Source organism: Lutra lutra, chromosome 2 (genome assembly GCF_902655055.1).
Source record: "Lutra lutra chromosome 2, mLutLut1.2, whole genome shotgun sequence".
NCBI classification, from domain to species: domain Eukaryota; kingdom Metazoa; phylum Chordata; class Mammalia; order Carnivora; family Mustelidae; genus Lutra; species Lutra lutra.
Window position 1 is genome coordinate 161,555,759 of NC_062279.1, and position 20,611 is coordinate 161,576,369.

The 20,611-nt window shown below is 40.3% G+C and overlaps 1 protein-coding gene across 3 annotated transcripts in view; it reads left to right on the top strand.

Annotated features, from left to right (window-relative positions):
• The window catches only part of ANAPC4 (anaphase promoting complex subunit 4), a 45,587-nt gene that overhangs the window by 7,487 nt on the left and 17,489 nt on the right, over positions 1 to 20,611 (top strand). The window contains exons 1-16 of one of the 3 annotated variants that reach the window (XM_047719036.1): positions 780 to 1,030; positions 1,119 to 1,257; positions 4,101 to 4,206; positions 5,910 to 6,042; positions 8,352 to 8,426; positions 8,773 to 8,799; positions 8,879 to 8,923; positions 9,572 to 9,656; positions 10,338 to 10,442; positions 12,547 to 12,630; positions 13,714 to 13,800; positions 14,232 to 14,296; positions 15,008 to 15,050; positions 15,176 to 15,252; positions 16,878 to 16,978; positions 17,059 to 17,110. In XM_047719036.1, coding sequence (XP_047574992.1) covers positions 1,129 to 1,257; positions 4,101 to 4,206; positions 5,910 to 6,042; positions 8,352 to 8,426; positions 8,773 to 8,799; positions 8,879 to 8,923; positions 9,572 to 9,656; positions 10,338 to 10,442; positions 12,547 to 12,630; positions 13,714 to 13,800; positions 14,232 to 14,296; positions 15,008 to 15,050; positions 15,176 to 15,252; positions 16,878 to 16,978; positions 17,059 to 17,110 — 1,214 coding nt within the window. In that variant the 5' untranslated portion in view covers positions 780 to 1,030; positions 1,119 to 1,128. Of the gene's footprint in view, positions 1 to 779; positions 1,031 to 1,118; positions 1,258 to 4,100; positions 4,207 to 5,909; positions 6,043 to 8,351; positions 8,427 to 8,772; positions 8,800 to 8,878; positions 8,924 to 9,571; positions 9,657 to 10,337; positions 10,443 to 12,546; positions 12,631 to 13,713; positions 13,801 to 14,231; positions 14,297 to 15,007; positions 15,051 to 15,175; positions 15,253 to 16,877; positions 16,979 to 17,058; positions 17,111 to 20,611 lie in introns of those variants that run through there. The other 2 variants (XM_047719034.1, XM_047719035.1) reach the window with 2 other exon arrangements.

The window sequence follows — 20,611 nt, forward strand, 5'->3', positions numbered from 1 at the left end:
CACTTACTTCCCCGGGGCTAGATCCAGATAGAGAGCAAGAAGATGGGGCTTGTTAAACTTGAAGATTCTACCATTTCTTTCTCCTTTGAATAAGTGAAAAGTAGATGGTTTTCTACCATAGATTTTAAGTTCAAGAATCACAGGATATGGTCACGTTCTCTTAACCGGGGTCATAACTTGTGTGAACTTTTGCACCTGCTAACATTTAAATTTGTCCGCATAAAGCAGTATCTTGCTTGTTGGTAGGCCGAACTGTAAGCCTTTTAGGGCAGAGCCCATGCCCTGTGTCTTTGTGTAGCCCAAATTCTTTCAGATTCTTTTTCCTGGTAGATCTCAGACAGCTGTAGGATAAACCCTGCGGGAGCCCACAGCCCTCATTTATTAAGCGGGCCTGGGACTACTACCACCAATGAGTTGTTGCGGCTTAATGGAATAATCAAGGTATTGACTACTCAGGGGTTTTGGAGCAGGGCCCTCCCACCTTTGCTGCAAACCAGACTCACCTAGAAGAGTTAGTACTGGGTCGCATTCCTTATCAGTTCTCTTTTCATTGATCTACGGTGCTGCCTGGGTTAGGGTTTAGAAAATAAATCTCTTCAGGTGATTCTACTGAGCACCTGGGACTGTTAACTACCTGTTTAGAGGCTGTCAAGGGAGGCTCCAGCCGATAAGGACTTAATGTTTCCCTTCCTTTTCCTCCCCACAGTCTCTGAGGACTCACGCCCAAACCTATGCCCACCCAGCGACCCCCTAGCAGCTTTCCGGGACAACCGACCCGGCCAGGAAACGCGCGTACACACGTGGGGACTACGCCTCATCTGCAGGCGGCCCTGCGGCCCTGCGGCCCCGGGAGCACAGGCGCGCTCCCGCCCCGCGCGCCCCCGCCTCCAGGTCCTCTCGCGAGGAAGTCCGGGCGCCGGAAGTGCCTGCAGCGCGCGGCGGCGGAGCGGCGCTGAGGCTCCGGCGGGAAGGCGGTCGAGGGTGGGTGAGGCCGCTGGGATTGCGTGGGCTGCGGAGAGGGGTCTCACAGGTACCGCCGGGGTCCGAGTTTTCCGGGGAGGGCCGGGGGCAGGGCGGTCTCCGGCCCCTGAGTGTCTCCGACTGGGGTATCATTGCAGGGCCGCCCCCATGTTGCGTTTTCCGACCTGTTTCCCGTCCTTCCGGGTGGTGGGAGAGAAGCAGCTGCCGCAGGAGATAATTTTCCTGGTCTGGTCACCCAAGCGGGATCTCATCGCTTTGGCCAACACGGCGGGCGAGGTGAGTGAGCCCGACCCGACAGCAAGCGCGTTGCAGCCTGACCCAGCCTCAGTTTCCCTTTTTGTGGACGCCGCCCCCTTCCTCTCCAAGCAGCTGTAAACCTTAGGTGAAAGTAGAAGGGAGCATCTACGGGAAGGATCATTTATGTGCCCATTTCCCCTATTTCATGGCAAAAACAATAGTTTTCACACAGCACAGTCACTCAGTCCTGCATTCCTCGGTCTCCTTTAGTCATTTGTTAGATGGGCTTTTTAAAATCCCATAATGTGTCACTTATCAACTAGACATCGTAGATCCACAGATCCTGCCCTGAATTTGCTTAGGGTTACGTAGCGGAAGGAAGATGAGTTCCTCTCAGACCTGAGCCGCGAATGTGCATACATGCAGCTGCCACAGAGAACAGGTTAAAAAATCGAGAATCTCTTGTCCAAGTTCCCTACTGTGGAGGGGATCACCACCTCCTCCTGAAAATACCTTTAAATTTAGGAAGGGAGTGATGCTTCTCTGGGTTCCTGACGGAGTGTACATGAGTGGTGTCACTTAGGGGTTCCAGTTCATACCACACTAGGCTTCATCAAGTATACCCGCTGCATCTACCTTTCTCTGGAGAGTCCCTGGTTACCTGGCAACCATTTTGTGAGGAAACCTTCAGCTCTGCATCTTTCCCCCTTTGGCCTTCGGGCAGGTTTTTAGGAATTACCTGGCCAGGTGAGAGTTGTGTTGTGTGCAGACGGGCTTGGACACCAGGTGGTAAGCAATACTTAGCATCCGCAAAGCTTAGTCGCTGTGTTGACTACTAATAGCTTCTCACAAGGCACTGAGGTCTCCTTTCTCGAGGCCCTCTCTGCTGTCTCCTCGTCCCTCTCCTTTGCCACTGGGCCTTGGAACTCTTCATGCTCTAGAGAGGAGAGCCGCAGCAGCAGGATGGAAGGGAGAGAATGGGGCATCGGTGCGACTAGTTGTGTAGATGTAATAGGCACTTGTTTCTGTTTCCTCAGTGAAGAAGAAAGTGGTGTCCAGGAATGAGGATGGAGAAGAAAATACTGGAAGTTTGAGGAGAAAGGAGGGGTATGGAAAGCTGACGAGGCAGGCGGACTAGGGAAACTTAGTGAGATTGCTGATACTGACCAGGTTAGTGGTCTTGTACTTTGAGAGACTCTAGTGAGCACGGTTGTGTCTCTGTTGTTCTGTTTGACTGGGTGAGTGTAGACATGGTTGGGTTTCACCAGGGTTGTTGTTTTGCAAATGAGACATAGCCAGAGAGATGCAAGGGAGTTAAAGTTACATGTCAGAGGTGCGATGGTAATGATCCTTGGATTCTAATATGATTAAGTATGGAAGTGGGGGTATGAGTGTGAGTGTGAGTGAGGGACAGTGAATAGGTGGAATCCATGGATTGTAGGACTTGGTGAGGTTGAAGAAGTGAAGTCGGGTATTAGTACGGATGAGCTAAAAGGGTAGAGGCAGTGATGGAAGGTGGGAGGTTTGAGACATTATGGCATTGCTTGTAACTAGAAGGATGAGGTCAGGGCGTGACCCTGGAGTGGCTGAAGTGAGTAGAAGACATGGTCATTGGAAGAAAGGGAATTGAGAACTGAAAAGTCAGGACATTGTTGGTCTTGAAATCATCAAGAATGGTGATGAATAGTGTTGGAAAGCATGAGTGAACCAGACAGGAGTCTGTATCTCCCAGGAATGAGGGGAATGCCTAGGGGTCTTTAGGGAACAGCAATTAGGGGGAGTGGGTGATATGGTGTGATTGGATATAATTCAGAATTAGAGGATTTTAGAGAAGAAAAGTCATCCAGAAATGGCATCAGGGATCAGGGAGGAAACTTACTTTATCTCCTGGCCCAGTAGAATGGAGAACATGGGACGCAGCATGGCTATCAGCTGAGAATCCTCTGGAAAGTGTTGTCTTAGGGTGAGAAGCAGATTTCAGAGAAGAGAAGGAAGATACGAGCATTATGATGATACCTGACCATGAATTTCAGAGGGTGCAGAGGAAAGGTTTTGGAAATAAGAAATGGCAGAGACGGGATCAGAAAAGAGCAGTGTGTCTAGGGAATGAAGGATTCCATGGGATTCCTGGCTTCCTGTGGGGTCTGATGTACCAGGAGTGAAGAGTGCTGTGAGCTAAGGGCAGGAGAGGTGAAGCTGTGAGTGTGGGGACCTGAGAAGGTATGGAGGCTCTGCAGGGGTACATACCATTTCTTATTTTCCATGGTTGTATAGAGGATGAAGTAGGCACAGCCTTTGTTTTGAGTCAGAAAGAGCTATGGGGGCAAGAAAGAGCTCTGGGAATTTTCCCTTGTGGAAGTGGAAATTTAGAATGACTAAGTGACTTGTCCAAGATCTATGGCCAGCTGAAATTCCATCCCAAGGTGTCTGATTCCAAGTTTGGTGTTATTTGACTATTACAGCTAGTTTTCTGTGCTGTTTATGTTCCTTGTTTCTTTCTCTGTTGTGATCTTCTTGGACAACCTCATTTCTTTCTAAGAACTATGTCTCTTGTTGACATTGAAGATAGGAAAATGTATAGAGTACAGGGTTAAATAGGTCTTGTTTCACCCATCACTTTGAATATACCTTCAGTTCATTCAGACCTTGTTGTCTTCTCATTTCTTCTGATAGCTAAATATTATGCTTTGAGATTATTTATTTTTATTAACATATAATGTGTTCTTTGTTTCAGGGGTACAGGTCTGTGAATCATCAGTCTTAAACAATTCACAGCATTATGCTTGCGATTATTTTTAAAGATTTTATTGTGATGATCTAGGTTTATTTCAGTTTTGGAAATGGGTTTTTTATTTTTTGCCTTTGTATCTGTTTTGTCTTAGGTTTTACTTCATCGACTTGCAAGTTTTCATCGAGTTTGGAGTTTTCCACCCAATGAAAATACAGGAAAGGAAGTGACCTGTCTGGCATGGAGACCAGATGGCAAACGTAATGATAGGAATCTTTGGAAAATACGTTGTTATTATTATTATTATTCCCCAAAAAAGTCTTTTGTAAAGAAAGCTTATTTCCAGAGAGAATGTATTGTTCTTACTATATTCTTATTACTTACTAAATATCAGTTTGGAAACTTTGCTTTTTGGAAGCTTTAAAGTGTTTTCATAGAGATGAGGTTAATTTTGCTGTGTTGTTTCCTTGGCTGAGCGCTCTCTAAAATGAAATTTGACTTCTTGGCAAAGCTAAAATCAAATCTGATGGAATGTGCAAAATACTTAGGCTTTGCTCTTGATGCTGTCTTGTCCTTCCATGATGGCCCAAGCTCCAGCTACATTCACTAGTCCGTTCAGTACCATTGTGGTCTTTTCTTCCCAAAATGTATGTTAGCCTTAAATGTGTGGCTCATAAATATTCTTTTAGCATGAATGCTTATCTCACCTGAAGGACTATCAGCTCTGACCCCATCCCTTCCTCTTTCTCCTCTAATCTTTATTTTGTAGCTTATAGCTTTGACGACTGAACTTTGCTTCCACCTGTTTTTACAATGACAGTCATAATTTGAGCTACTGTACACATAGAGTCAGTACAGTAAAATGCTATAAATTATACAGGTTGAAGTTCATCTGTTATCATTGGTGCTTTGAGAAAAAAAAGCTGAATCATTTTTGTAAAATGATATGTACTCCTTATTGCCTGTTTTTTTCTAGTAAATATAAATGAGTAGGTAAAAACATGCTGAAAGCCTCAACTACCTGTCCATATTCATTTTGTTCAGCTCTTGTTCTTTTAGTAAAAAAATGGGGGGGTAGTGTATATGTAAAATTAGAGGACTTTTATAAGTAACATCATGAGATCTTGCACTATTCATTCCAAAACACCAGAATCTCAAAAATAAATCATGAAAGTCCGTGTGTGTTGAAATGTATATAAGTAGATGAAGTTTTTATCATTAAAAAATATGCCTTGTGTTTTTGGACAGTGAAATAAGGTTTTTTAAGCAATGATTATTTCAAGATTGCTTTATATTGTTTGAAGAAGAGGAAATGTGGATTGCCTCACATCTTGTAAAACTGTGTCTTGATATACTGTGAAATGCGTAGCTCCCTACTTAGAAATTCTTAAATTTGATGTGTTAGGAAGATATTAGTGGCATATGTGGAGAAACTGTACTAGATAATTCAGCCACAGTGAAAGGAGGAAGACTCCTCAGCTTTTGATAGTCTCGTTTCCCATTAAGGGTTAGAGACAGAAGGGGACACTGAGCCTTCTAAGAACCAAGCAGATGGAATCGCTTCTTAACATTTTAGGCTTGTTCACTAGACCAGCGTCTCTTGGTGATAGGATATTGTTGTTTGTCTGTTGAGACCTATTCTGTGTCTTCTGCTGGGAAGCAGGGCTCCAGTCCAGAGGCTTTGATGTGTGAGATGTGTAAGACACTAAGTACAGTACACTAGGAAGTAGTAGGTCCCTCACGAGACTTGAAGCCTTTGAAAATAAGCTTAGGTAACAGCATAAGTACATGTAAAGCTATCTTTCTGTATTTAAAAATGTTATTGGAAGGAAGGATTTTTAGGTTAAGTAATTTCTGTGATTATGATGCATTTAACATAGTAAAACCGGGCAAGAAGTGAAATAGCCATTTTGTTTTCTCGAATGTTACGGTAGTTTGTCCTGATCATCTCTTCTTGTTTCAGTGTTGGCGTTTGCTCTTGCTGACACCAAGAAAATTGTTCTGTGCGATGTAGAGAAACCCGAAAGCTTGCACTCCTTCTCTGTGGAGGCCCCAGTGTCTTGTATGCATTGGATGGAAGTGACTGCAGAAAGCAGGTAGAGGAGTAGAAGGAGGAGCTCCAGCGGCCGCAGTGGACAGTTGTGTACTTGCCGGGACTAAAACAGACCCTTGGGAGGATCTGAGTGTTGAGCCTGGGCACATTGCATTTCACTTTGGATTTTCAGTTTATCAAGATAAGATTTTGTAATGCTTTGTTAGGTTTTATTTTCTTCTGGAAAAAAAAAAAAAAAATTTTTTTTTTTTTCTGTATTGGAGCAATAATGCCTGAAAAGCTAAGATTTTTCTTTGTTTTTTTTTTTTTTGTTTGTTTTTTGTTTTTGTTTTTGTTTTTGTTTTTTTTTAGTAGTTATGTCAGTGATTTGTACTTTATTATTTATTTATTTTTTCCTTAACTTAAATTTTAGGTAGTTAACAGTGCAATATTGGTTTCTGGAGTAGAATGCAGTGGTTCATCACTTCAATACAGTGCCCAGTGCCCATCACAGGTGGCCACCTTCATGCCTGTCACCCACTTATCCCATCCCCTGTCTGCCTCCCTCCATCAGCCCTCGGTTTATTCTCTATTGTTTAGAGCTTTTTATTACTTATTTCTCTCCTTTTTTTCTTTTCCTCCCTTCCTGTGTGTTCATTTTTTTTTTTTTAATTCTACGTGAGTGAGGTCCTATCGTAGTGATTTGTACTTTCAAGTAATAGAAATTAAAATCAGTGATTAACAAGTTGAGGTTCTTTGTTCCTTTTTGCCGCCAATTTCTTTTGGAGCTTGGGGTTTTTTGGCATCTTAGTAAATATCCTCAGAGTATAGAAAGTGCTAAGTTAAGCACTCTGGGGGTTTTGTTTTGTTCATTTTAAGATTTCATTTATTTGAGAAAGAGAGTGAGTGAGCACGAGTAGGGGGAAGGGCTGAGGGAGATGGAGAAGGAGACCCCCCACTGATGTGGGACTCCATCCCAGGACCCTGATCATGACCTGAATTGAAGGCAGATAGAGCCACCCAGGCACCCCTGAGCACTTTGTTTTGATGCTGAATGAGCTCTTTCTGTGTCTGTGGTCCTGATAGCTTGCTGGTCTCATGAAAATAACTGCCTTAGTCTGCATTCAAGTCATATACCAGGTTTGCAGTCAAGATGGCTTAAAGGATGAGTTTGTTTAGCTAATACTGAAAATAAAAGGTTTTCTTGTTTGTTTGTTTTTAGGAAGTGTGATAATTTTCTTACCAGTAGTTTTTCCTTTCTAATAAAGTGTTAAGTTAATTTCAAATTAACTAAGGGGGAGTCTATAATAAGAATACTAAGGATCTCACCTGGTGTTTGAAATTCACTATAGATAAAACATTTATCTATAATTGATGTATCATCAAATAATCCAGGGTTGCAAGTAGCCATGTGAATTTATCAATGCTTAGAGGAGCAGAGTATACCATGTCATTTCTTTCCCATTCCAGGTACCTGCTAAGTGTATTCCTAATATACTTTCTGCCAATAGTTTAGAAATAAAATGTGGAGATTCTAGGATCTCTCAGGACACCTAGTTTGTGTTTTAAGTGAGAAAAAAATGCATGCCAAGTCGCCACTTTTTCACCTTTTCACTCATTACCACCCTTATTTGGAGGTAGAATTGAGAAACAGGAACAAGCAAGACTATTTCAGAATGTGTGGTGCCGTCTTAGATACCTGTCAGGTTGTCAAATCCCAAATGCGTATAAGCCACAGAACCCACAGTTAAATGAGGTAATAACTGCAGTGTTCTTTAAAATCCATTCATCTATGGTACTCATATATGTTTAGTGTTGGTTCTTAGAGTTAAAAAATCATAAATCTTGGGACACCTGGGTGGCCCAGTTGGGTAAATGTCTGCCTTCAGCTCAGGTCATGATGCCTGGGTCCAGGGATCAAGCCCCATGTTGGCCTCCTTGCTCATTGACGAGTCTGTTTCCCTCTTTTCCTCTGCCCTGCCTCCACCACCTCCTGCTCATGTGCTCTCTCTCTCTCTCTCTCACTTACTCTCTGTCTCTCAAATAAAATCTTAAAAAGGAAAAATTCTAAATTCTTAGTATCTCATACTGAATACATAGAGAAAATTGTTTATTAGTATTTTTCCTCTAAGTAAAGTGGCTGGGTTTTTTCCCCCCAGAAACAAAGCCCCTCATAAAGGAAGAATTTCCTATTTTTCTCTTTGTTGTCTGTGATTGTTACAATGACTGTTTTATAATAATAAAATATGTGTGGCATCTGTTTACTTGATAATTATATAATGTATAAAACTGGGCAATTTTTTAAAAAGTACTTTTTAATGGAAAGACAAAATCTTTGGTAGTTTTGTAATGCCTCTTTGTTTTTCTTTTCAGTGTTCTAACATCCTTTTATAATGCTGAGGATGAATCAAATCTTCTCTTACCTAAACTGCCCACCCTGCCAAAAAAGTATGTATCAGTTTAATTTCATTGGAATCCATCTTGCAGATTTCTCTTTCCTTTACCTTTATTTATTTTTTTAAAAAAAGGTTTATTTCTTTGACAGAGTGAGCGAGCACAAGTAGGCAGAGAAGCAGGTCGGGAGGGGGGAGCAGGCTCCCCGCTGAGCAGAGAGCCCCATGGGGGACTCGATCCCAGGACCCTGAGATTATGACCTGAGCCGAAGGCAGAGGCTTAACCCACTGAGCCACCCAGGCACCTCTTTCCTTTACCTTTAAACATTGCGATGATTTTCTCATGTGTTTTAAAAAATATATTGTTACTGCTTTTTACACTAGTCTCTGTTTTTCTCTAGTTACAGCAACACCTCAAAAATTTTTAGGTAAGATATGTCTTTTTTGTTTTCAGGTCAAATAATCTTTTGTTAGTTGAAAGGTAACCCAGTTGTTTTTATATTTTAGTGAAGAAAATTCTGATGAAATTATTAAGCTTTTGGGAGACGTCAGGTAAATCTTGCAAATATCTTAAATAACAAGTCTAATTTCTTAACATTGATGTTTGGTATTTGAGACAGGGTTCAGAGTTTCAAGGGCAGTTCCTTTATGTGTTATATTATTTCCCTGCTGACAAACACCACTGAATAATAGACATTAGTGTCTATTATTTACTTGTTTTTATTGTATGGTCTTTTAAATGTGAAGTATTTACTTGTTTTTGTTGTATAGTCTTTTAAATATGAAGTAAAGGAAAATAGATGTTACTAGAATTTCTAAAATTTAAATTTAAATATTCCAGATTTTTTAAGCCCTTTTAATGCATTTAGCATCAGAGCCATGATACCACTGATGGCGCTTTGCTCAGCTGGAAAAAAGATTGTGTTATTAAGAGTATATAAATACAGTAGTTGTTAAAATACTGTATCCTTATTTTACTATAAACTGATGTTTTTAGGCGACAGCAAATTTATGTTCCTCTGAGAAAAGGAAGCAGCCCAGTGTGATTGAATATTGAGTATTTGTGAATTTGTCTGGGGCTTGTTTTCCCGCAGGGGAGCCTTAGCATGCAGATTATTTGAGAGCAAGAACAATTTATATCTTAGTTTAAGAACTTAGTCTTTTCTGTTGTCCTCAGCTTGTTACATTCCTTTTAATTAGGCTTAATATTCTTGTCCTCGGAGGAAGCTCTGGATTTATTGAGCTTTATGCATATGGAATGTTCAAAATTGCTCGAGTCACAGGGGTAAGTTTTCCTTTAAAATTTTCACATCATTTCTCTTAGACTACACCACCTAGAATATAACAGCTAACTGATTTATGGAAAAAAAAACAAAACACTAGGGTTTTTATTCTCACTTTCAATTAATAGAGTTATTCATTTTTAAAAAGGATAATTTTCTTACTAAGTTAAAATAGTGGTGATATGATATCTGTGAAGCTCAGGTACTATTAGTGGAATTAGTCAACTTTTTCTTAACAGAAAGATTGATTCAGGATACAGTTGATTCTGACTCAGTGTCTTTCTAGCCTGTAGTCAGGGCGAGAGCTGCAGTTTGTGACTGGAACGTGAAGGAACATCATGAGAAGCGCTCTTCTACTCAGCACCAGATCTGTGCTGGTTGCTCAGTCTTGGTCTTCTCCATAGCTTTTCTGTCCTATTCGCACCATTTCTGAGGGGGGAGAAATATTGTGGGCTCTCCAGCACTTGATTTGGTTCCCCTTATGGAGGGGTGTGTGTCCATGAGTGTCCATGAGGGGTGTGGACTGGGGGGACATACATCTTCCCTCTCTTGCACGTGTGGGATGCATCAGGCTTGTGTGGTTTTGCTTCGGAGAGTTCCATTAGTTTCTGTTGCCTGTATTGTAAGCAGGTGCAGACTAAGCAGTGATACTAAATGGACCAGGGGATTTGATTGTCTTACAGATCGTTGGTACTTGTCTTGCATTGTGTTTATCCAGTGATTTGAAGTCATTATCAGTGGTCACAGAGGTTTCTGCTGGCGCTGCTTCGGAGGTCTCATACTTCCAGGTAAGTGTGGAAACCTGGTAGCAGCAGACAGTAAATATCTATATATTTTTTTAAAATTTTATTTATTTATTTGACCGACAGAGATCACAGTAGGCAGAGAGGTAGGCAGTGTGGGGTGAGGCAGGGTCTCTGCTGAGCAGAGAGCCAGATAGGGAGCTCGATCCCAGGATCCTGGGATCATGACCTGAGCTTAAGGCAGAAACTTTTAACACACTGAGCCACCCAGGTGCCCCAGTAAATACATTTTTTTAAGGTTTTATAGTTTTTATTATTCTTATTTTGGAATTCTAATGGTTATTAAAACAAAGCAAAAAGAAAAAAAAAAACCAACTTGGAGCTTCTAAATCTCATGTATAGAATCTTGCTTTAGTGAACATTTCATTATTCCCAGAGTCCAGCATAGTTTTCATAAAAACAGTGTTTTGATAGTTTATTAATGACCATGTTAATTGGTTGCTATATCAGTCTGTCTTTGTACCAAGTATTTTTTTTTTTTTTTTAAGATTTATTTATTTGAGAGAGATAGTATGAGCAGGGGGAGGGGGAGAGGGAGAGAGAATCCCAAGCAGATTCTGTGCTGAGCGCAAAGCCTGTCATGGGACTCCGTCTCACCACCCATGAGATCATGACCTGAGCTGAAACCAGGGGTCAGACGTGTAACCAACCAAGCCACCTAGGCACCCCTGTATCAAGTGTGTTCTTCGGACTCTGATCCTAGGGGCACCTGGGTGGATCTTTTGGTTAAACATCTGCCTTCAGCTTAGGTCGTGATCTCAGGGTCCTGGGATTGAGCCCTGCATCAGGCTCCCTGCTCAGGGGAGAGCCTGCTTCTCCCTCTCCCTGCTATTTCCCTGGTTGTGTCCCCTCTCTCTGTCAAATAAATAAATTCTTTAAAAATAAAGAAAAGGGACTCTGATCCTAATACTAATAAAAGCTAATACAGATCAGTTGTTTAATATGTGCGAAGTACTGAGTAGTTTAGTATAATTCATTTGAATCTTCACAGCAACCTAATAGGTAGGTCCTATTTTTGTCCCCATTCTATAGATAAGTAGAAACTGCAGAACTTGCTCGGCATCACTCACATGGAAGTGATGCTGGGCAGTATGGCTCCAGGGTTCGTGCTCATCACCAGCACGTTGCCTCTTGTGTCAGATGATCATTGAACGTTGGGAAAAGCTTTGTACTCTGTGCTGTTTATATGGAAGCCATGTGGGCTCCTATAGAGTATTTAGATTATAGCCTTGCCTTTAAGAAAGTCTTCCCTAGATAGGTGTTTTTTTTTTTTTTTTTTTAAGATTTTATTTTTAAGTAATCTCTATACCCAACAAAGGGCTCAAACTCACAACCCTAAGATCGAGTTGCACTCTACCAACTGAGCCGGGTGCCCCTTCCCTAGATTTTTGTGCCAGATAACCCTGCTGCTTAACCTAAGGATGCACAAATTCTAAACAAAAATAGAACAAAAAGATGCATTGTGCACTCTGATGATTTCCAGTATTTGTTGTTGTATTCATAGCACCAGGGAGCTCTTGACTTCCTAATTGCCCGGAATAGTTGGTCATGTTTGTGCTTCAGCTTAGGATTCTGTGAAAATATGATTTCTAGGATTGCATTTGGTGCTGTAATAAAAAGATTTGCTATTTCTTTGAAGTTTGGAATGGATATTTTGTTAAATAATAGCTTTTTAAAGATACGATTTTTATATCATTGTAATGGATATGTAACTTGTATTTATCAGTAGCATATAGTTCTTTAAAAACTTTATATGTATATTTGTAATCGTTTTTTAATTTTATCATAATAGTTTTACAAAATAGATTGTATTTATCTAGCTATGGAGATGGCACTGCAAACTTAGGGAGGGTTGATCTGTGCACAGGTAAACATGTCAGATTAGAAAATCCTAAAGTTCTCTTCTGTTAGTCTTCAAAGTAGTAGGCTCAAAGATAGCAGAATTCAGACATGGTCTTTCTGACACATACTTAGACCTTGACTTTAACTCTTTAAATTGTAGGATTTCTTTTTTTTTGAGCTGGGACTGATTTATCTTTAAAAGAAGTGTGTATGTGTGATTGTAACTCACTTTATTTTGATTTTACAGCTTGAAACCAATCTACTGTACTCTTTCTTACCTGAAGTAACTAGGATGGCTAGAAAGTTTACTCACATTTCAGCACTTCTACAGGTATTTATTTGTAGCTTGTTTTATGTGAATATTTGCTCTTAAGTTTCTCATAGTCTATAAATAAAACACTTGCAAATTTCATTCTGTAAAGCTCACTATCTGTGGTATAAATGTCTGTTCTGATAATCTTATAATGTCTGTTAACAAGAAAAAGGAATTTAATTGAAAATCTATTCCCACCAGAAAAGAAAAAAGTAGTTCAGATATTTTAAAAATACTCCCCTACGTGAAATAACATTTTGGAATTTTAAAAGTCTTACTGCAAATCAAGCATTATGGAAAACAGCCATTATGTCAGTTCACTCTTATGTGTAAAAACCCACCCCAAATTAGCTGATTCCGCAGGTCTTAGTTTGGGCTGGGCTCAGCTAGAAGGTTCTGTTGATCCGGGCCAGGTCATCTCAGCTGGGCCTGATCAAGCATCATTGGCCAGCTGGCTTTTCTGAGTGTCCCTCAACAGTGGTGGCTCCCCACGTGACATGTCCCAGAAGGCTAGCCCAGGCTTGTTCGTGAAGTGGCAGCCACAGCAGGGGTGTCAGGAGTGCAAGTGGGAACATGCAGAGCCTTTGGAGGCCTTGGACTCTGGTGTCCCTTCTGTTGTGTGTTGGTCACAGCACGATACAAGGCCAGCCCAGATTCAGGGACTGGGGAGGCCGAGTCTGCATCCAGATAGAGGAGCTACAAAGAACTGTGGCTTTTCTCTTTCAGTCTGCCACAGTCCCTGACATGTCAAAGATTTCTGGATGGTATCTTTTTAAGGATTTTGTTTGAAAATTGAATAGCTGACTCAACCAGCATTTTGACAGTTAGTGTACATGAAACATATATATAAAAAAAGCTGGAGGAGGTCTGTTTTACCAGATAAAAACTTAATTTCAGAATGTTTGATGGTTAAGTGGTTATCAAGCATTAGTTGTGGTCTTCTCTTTCACAGGCTGAGTGAAAAATGATTGAAAGTAAATTCTGGATTTCTTTGAGATAGTTGGCAGGAAAAAGCATATATTACTTAGCACATTGATTTAATGTAGGTTTTTTTTTGTTTGTTTTTACTATTCTGATATTTTGTTTCCTTCTTGTTAATAGTATATAAATTTGTCACTAACATGTATGTGTGAAGCCTGGGAAGAAATACTGATGCAGATGGATTCTCGTCTCACCAAGTTTGTGCAGGTAATGTTTGTGAAGTTTCCCCTGGATGGAGTGAAAGCAGGCACGCTGTGCTGCTTTCATTTCATTTCATTGACTTCATGAGCTACCTGGTGGATACTGGTCGGGTTTGTAAAAGGTGAACGTTAAGCTTTCAGATGGCTCGATCTGACCTCACACTGTTTTCTCCAGAGAGAAAAGGCTCCCCTCGAATTGGGACAACCTAGGTGGGGACAGGTCTGTGAAGTGGAGCCAGTGGGGAGTGGAGAGTCAGGACAGGTACTGAAGAGCTGACTGGGTACTTGCCATGAACTGATAGATAATCAGTTTAAATAAGGATTTGAAGGAAGGTTAAGGAAAAGGAAGGGATTCATGCTCCTGTAGTTTTAATTTTGAATTATACATGTAGTTATAATTTTAAAGATACATATCATGATGTTATCCATTTTGTCTAGGAGAAGAGCACAACCACTTCCGTACAGGATGAATTCATGCACTTGCTGTTATGGGGGAAAGCAAGGTAGTGAACTCATACTAGGTGCTCTTGTGTTTTCTTCCTTTTTTATAGTGTTTTGTTTGTTTGTTTTTTTAAAGTAATTCATGTTTGTTGTAAAAAAATAGAAAATTCTGGTACATAAGAATAAAAAATAGTATTGATTTTTTTATTCATTTTTTGTAAATGTAATCATTTTCTGTGGCTATAATATATGTATGTATTTCTACATGCGTAAAAAAATTTCTAATTTTTTATGGTCCCATCGGTTTTCTCCTTTATGGTATCCGCCTTAGTGTTATTCTTAAAAAGACCTTTCCCATCTTAAGAGTATTCAAAGATTGATCTGTATTTTCGTTTAGAGTTTTTGTTATAGTTTATGTTTTATTCCATCTGCATGTTCCAGATGTGATTTATTTGGTTATATGCTATGGAAGATTTAACTTCTTCTTTTCTGAAGATTTAGATAATTGCCCAGCATAATTTATTGACTATTACACTTTCTCCTTATGGATTTGAAATGCCATTTTAGCATTCAGTATGTCTTAAGTATACTTCAGTCTGTTTCTGGACTTTATTGTTTTCTGTTTTCTGTCTGTTCCTTAAGTCTTAATTTTTGTTGGAGTTTCTTTTTGTTTGTTTAAAAATGTTGTTTTTACTTTTAAAATTTAAAAGTTTTAAGTGATGGATTTACATTTTGAATAGGGAAGACTAATAATATTTCCTTTTTCATTGTAGTGCTGAACTTCAGACCCTCTTAATGAACCAGTTAACAGTAAAGGTGTGGTTAAATTATCTTTGTCTTTAAATGGCTATGTGCACTTTCTTGATTTTTTTTTTTTTTTTAATTAGAGCAGCATGCAGTGTCTTACTTATATGCTAAATATATATTTACCTCTTACTTAGGGCTTAAAGAAGCTTGGCCAGTCTATAGAGTCATCATATTCCAGTATACAAAAATTGGTTATAAGTCACTTACAGAGGTATGAAGGTGATGTCGAGTTTTTGGTGTTGTGTCTGTATGTACTTGGTGTCGGTGTTCTTCATCAGCTGTCATTCTCTCTTTTTTAGCCTTTTCTATCTAAAATTGTTGCATTGGCACTTGAAGGGAATCTTGGAGTGCCCAAGATATAGAGAGTCAATAATGGTACATCTTGAAATAATTTTCAAACATCTTTTCACTGGAGTAGGCTCTCTGTCTGGGTTTTTTTTTCCTCAGCCAGACAGCCAGGACGTATATTTTGGAAAGACATATACCCTTTTTTTTTCTTTTAAAGATTTTACTTATTTGTCAGAGAGCGCACAAGCAGGGGGAGCTGCAGGCAGAGGGAGAAGCAGGCTCCCCACTGAACAAGGAGCCCAATGCAGAACTCGATCCCAGGACACTGGGATCATGACCTGGGCTAAAGGCAGACACTTAACCAACTGAGCCACCCAGGCATCCCCGTATACCCTTTTTTGATCAAGGAAATTATGTTTATCATTTTACAGTTTATAAAACATGATACGTGTTTTTACATTTAACACTTTTGCAAGGTGTTGATTATGATTATCCTCCTTTCACACAAAAAAAAACTGAAATCCAAACTGGCCTGAAGTTACTAAGTGTCACAGCCAGACCCTGATTTTCAGGTCTCATGCTACTTCTATCCACAGCTCCCTCGTGAAGCAGTTTGCATGTGGCTGCTCAATGTTTGACTTAAATTTCAATATATCCCTTTATGCTGAGTTGCTTAACCCCTACTGCATCACCTCAGCCTTGGATCACTGCAGGGGCCTTTGGCCTGGTTTCCAGTCCACAAATAGATTTGTGCCCCTCAAGTAAATTCCCCAGAGCAGATCTGATCATGTTACTCTTCCTTAAAAACTTCCAGCGCCTTCCTATTGCTCTCAGGACCAAGACTTTTGCATGGTCTTTAACACACCTGCCTCTCTGCTTCATGCACACTGGTGGCCTTACCAGACTTGACATTTTTTTTTCCGACCCAGGGCTTTTGTGCATCCATCTTGCCTTCTGGAACATTCCCACCCTGCTCTTCACTTGAACCCCTTAACTCAAATCTCACTTGTTCCGAGAGGCTTTCCCTAATTCCTCAGATTAGGTCAGGTTATTCCATTACACCTACGCTGGTGTGCATTTCCTTCCAGGCACTTATGATAGTGGGAATGATATAATGTCTGATTGTGGTTATGAGTGTCCTTTCCCCATGAGACTGTCAGTGCTGTAAGGATCCTTTTGTTTTGGTCACTGTTGTATCTCCAGTATGTAGCACAGTGCTGACTTAAAGTTAGAGATTATACATGTTTGTTGAATGTTAAATAGGATGACCATCTGACTGTCTTCAGGGTGCCAGGTCCAACTGTAGAACATAATGTGATCTCATAAGATTAAATCTTGCGGTTGTGTATTCATCTCCATCGTCAGAATGGCCAGATGGTTCTGCTAGTTTTTAGAGAAAAGTTTGAGAAATGATCATTTCTCATAGAAAGAAAATTGTTACTTTCAGTTTTTATTTCTGAAAATTTGGAAATGTTTAGGTGAGGTCGTAGCTGTCTGCCACCTTGATGATGGTAATGATAATAACTTATTTCTGCTCTGTTTTGATAGTGGTTCCGAGTCTTTATTATACCATTTGAGTGAACTGAAAGGAATGGCTTCATGGAAGCAAAAATATGAACCTCTTGGACTAGATGCTGCAGGAATTGAAGGTAGTAATTCAGTTTTTTGGTCGAGTACATTAAACACACTTTACTTAATGGACAAATGATACTTATTTATTTCTCTTTAGATGCTATTACTGCTGTGGGTTCTTTCATACTCAAGGCAAATGAACTTCTTCAGTAAGTATTGGGGATACCTAGAATCATTGACGTGAGAATATTTTATTCTAACAAGCAAGAACCCAGCAAATTGTCATGATTTTCTTAAAATTGGTTTTATAAGTTTTTATCAAAGTTACCACCTTTACACGATTAAAACAAGCCAATAACATAGCTGTCTTATCAGTTAAAGCGGTATTGTATTCTCCCGCCTGTCCTCATTCGAGTCCCCTCTCTAGGGGGAATCCTTGAACTCCTGTAACTGTTTCTGTTTTTAGTTCTTACCTCCATACCTCTAAATTGTGTAACTATACTGCAATTATTTTATTTATCCAGTTTTAGAAATTCTTCTGTGTTTGTTTCATTTTTCCTAGACTTTGTTTTCTCTTTTCTTGTGTTGTTTGCCTTTTTTATATCCTTAGATTCTTCCCCTGTCTCCAAGGCAGGATCACACCCTGGAACCCCTCCCTTCCTGACATTTCTCCTCCAGCCTTCCCTCCCCCACGCTGGTCTGGATGCACTGTTGTAGCTGCCCCAGCAGCCTGCTAGGCAGGCATTTTGGTGCTTTCTTGGGTTAGGTCCAGACATCACAATCGCCTTTGCTTCTTGCTTCCTTTCATCACTTTGTTGGGAAACATCTCCAGTAACTTGCTCAGGAAGTAGTTATGCAATGATAAACTCTGTGTCTTTTCTCCTACCTTCACGCTTTATTGGTGGTTTCCAATGGGTATAGGATGATGAAGGGGAAATCATTTTCTCAGAGAACTTTGAAAGTATTGCTTTATTATATGCTGGTCTTTCTGTTGCTGTTGGAAGGTCTGGTCCTTCTGATTCTCATCCCTCTATAGGGTTTTTTTGTTTTTGTTTTTCATCTCTCAAAGCTTCATTCTTTATCCTTGATATGTTGAAATTTCACAGTAGTGTTTTTAGATGTGGGTTTTTCATTGTGCTGATAATAAGAAAATATTTGAATCTGAATTCTACTGTGTTATTATTTTAGTAATCTCCTTTTCTCTTTCTTCTCCTCTCTTTTTTTTTTTTAAAGATTTTATTTATTTATTTGATAGAGATCACAAGTAGGCAGAGAGGCAGGTAGAGAGAGAGGAGGAAGCAGGCTCCCCGCTGAGCAGAGAGCCCGATGTGGGGCTCAATCCCAGGACCCTGAGATCATGACCGGAGCTGAAGGCAGAGGCTTTAACCCACTGAGCCACCCAGGCGCCTCTTTTTTTTTTTTTTTTTTTTTAATTTATTTGACAGACAGAGATCACAAGTAGGAGAGAGGCAGGCAGAGAGAGAGAGGAGGAAGCAGGCTCCCCACAGAGCAGAGAGCCCAATGCGGGGCTCGATCCCAGGACCCTGGGATCATGACCCGAGCTGAAGGCAGAGGCTTTAACCCACTGAGCCACCCAGGCGCCCCAATCTTTTTTTTTTTTTTAATTAGATTTTTTGTTCTAGAAACTTGGTTGGTCAGATACTAGGCCGTGAACTGACCTGTGTCTTCTGTTTTTCTTCATGTAATTCTCATAACTGTTTCTTTTCTATTTCCTGAGAAATTTTAACTGAATTATGCAACATTGTCATTCATCGTGGACCTTTATTGAGTACTTAACTATATTTTAAACATTATTCTAGATGCTGAGGGTATAGCAGTGAACAAAACTAATAAAATCTATATGGGTCTTATATTCTAATGTGGTGAGATAAAGAATTAAATGATGAAAATACATAGCAAGGCAGATAGTGTCAGGAGTGGTGAGAAAAACCGAGCACGGAAGGGGGACCTTTGGGATGCGATTTATATAGGGCAGACCTCACCAAGATGATGGTATTGGAAGGAGTAAGTCATCAATATTTGGTAAAAGAGATAGCAAGTATGAAGGCGCTGAGTTTGGAGCGTGCCTCAGGAGCCACTCCAGCTGAAGTGAATGGAGCAGAGTGTGAGAGATAAGAGGATGAGCTGAGAGAGCTCATGGAGAATAGGCCACGTTGTGTAGAGCCTGTAGGCAGTTGGAAGGATTTTGGCTTTTACTCTGGATGTAAGAAGAAGCAATTAAAGTTATGGAGTGACAGGATATGACTTAGGTTTTCAAAAGATCCTCTTGTTCATTGCTTAGTTTTGAGAATAAATTAAAAGAGGGCAAGGACAGAAGCCAAGAGAGAAATGGTGGTTACAATCCGAAGAGGTCAGAATCTGGGTACATTTTCAAAGTAGAAATAACAGGATTTGCTAAATGATTGTATGGATGGTAAAATAAAAGAGTTATGGGTAATTATGAATTTAGGGTCTGAGCACCTGCAAAAGTAGGATTGACATTTACTGAAATGTGGAAAACTAGGAAGAGAATATATAAATTATATATGTGTATCTTATGTTCCTCAATTTGGGTTTATCTGGTATTTTTACAATTAGATTTAGGTTATACATCCCTGGCCAGAATATACATAACTGGTGGAGTGGCCTTCTCAAGGTGTCACATCCAGAGGCAAATGATGTCTGTCTGCTTCTCCTTAGTGGCGTGAATTTTGATGACCTGATGAGTGGTCAGCTGTATTAAATTTGAAATGTCTGTTAGATACCCTCATGGGTATCTGTCCGAGACATTGTTGATCATATTAGACTAATATTCAAGGGAAGGGTCCATGCTGGAGATGGCAATTTGAGAACCATCAACACATTGGTGTTATTTTGAGCCATGAGGCTGGATGAGGTAGTCTGTGTGCTTAGAGAAGAGGATAGATCTGAAGACAGCGATGAGCATTCCAACATTTAGAAATGGTATTGATGGGGAGCTAGCAAGGGAAACTAAAGAGGCAAAAAGACCAGGAGAGTGGGTGGGTATCCTATAGGCTGAGCAATGGAAACATTGTAAAAAGGAATGAGAGATCAGTTGTCAGATGCTGCTAAGTCAGGTAAGATGAAGACCAAGAATAGAACAGATAATCAGAGTATTACTAGAAATGATTATTGATGACCTTGATCAGAACCATGTCATGGAGTCATGGAGCCATTGGGATGCAGAATGAGAGCAGATGCAAAGAAAACAGCAAGTATCATCTCTTGTGTAGTTTTGTTGTGAACGGAAGGCCAGTGGTTGCAAATAGTTGTTGGGTTTTTCTGTCTTACGGCAGGAGAAGTTAGAGCCTATTTATATATGATGGGGTGTTCTGGAAGGGAAACAGTTGATGATGACAGAGAGAGGAGAGGATTGATGGAGTAAGAGTATGGGAGGGGAGGGCCATGTGGTGCATGTGGGGAATGGTCTGGAAAGATAGAGGGCCATGTGTGCATGTGGGAAATGGACTGGAAAGATAGTGTATCTATAATTACAGGAGAGAAGGCTGTGTAAAGGGTCACAGACGCTAGTATCTGGGCACATGGAGGCTTGGGGAGATTCACTTGCAACTGTTCTTACCATCTTAATGAGATAGGCAATGTTCTGTCAGCTGGAGGTAAGAGTGGGGAGGTGGTTTAAGAATAAAGGAAAAGGTGTGAGCCAGTTTCCTTCAGGGAAGTGGGAGAAA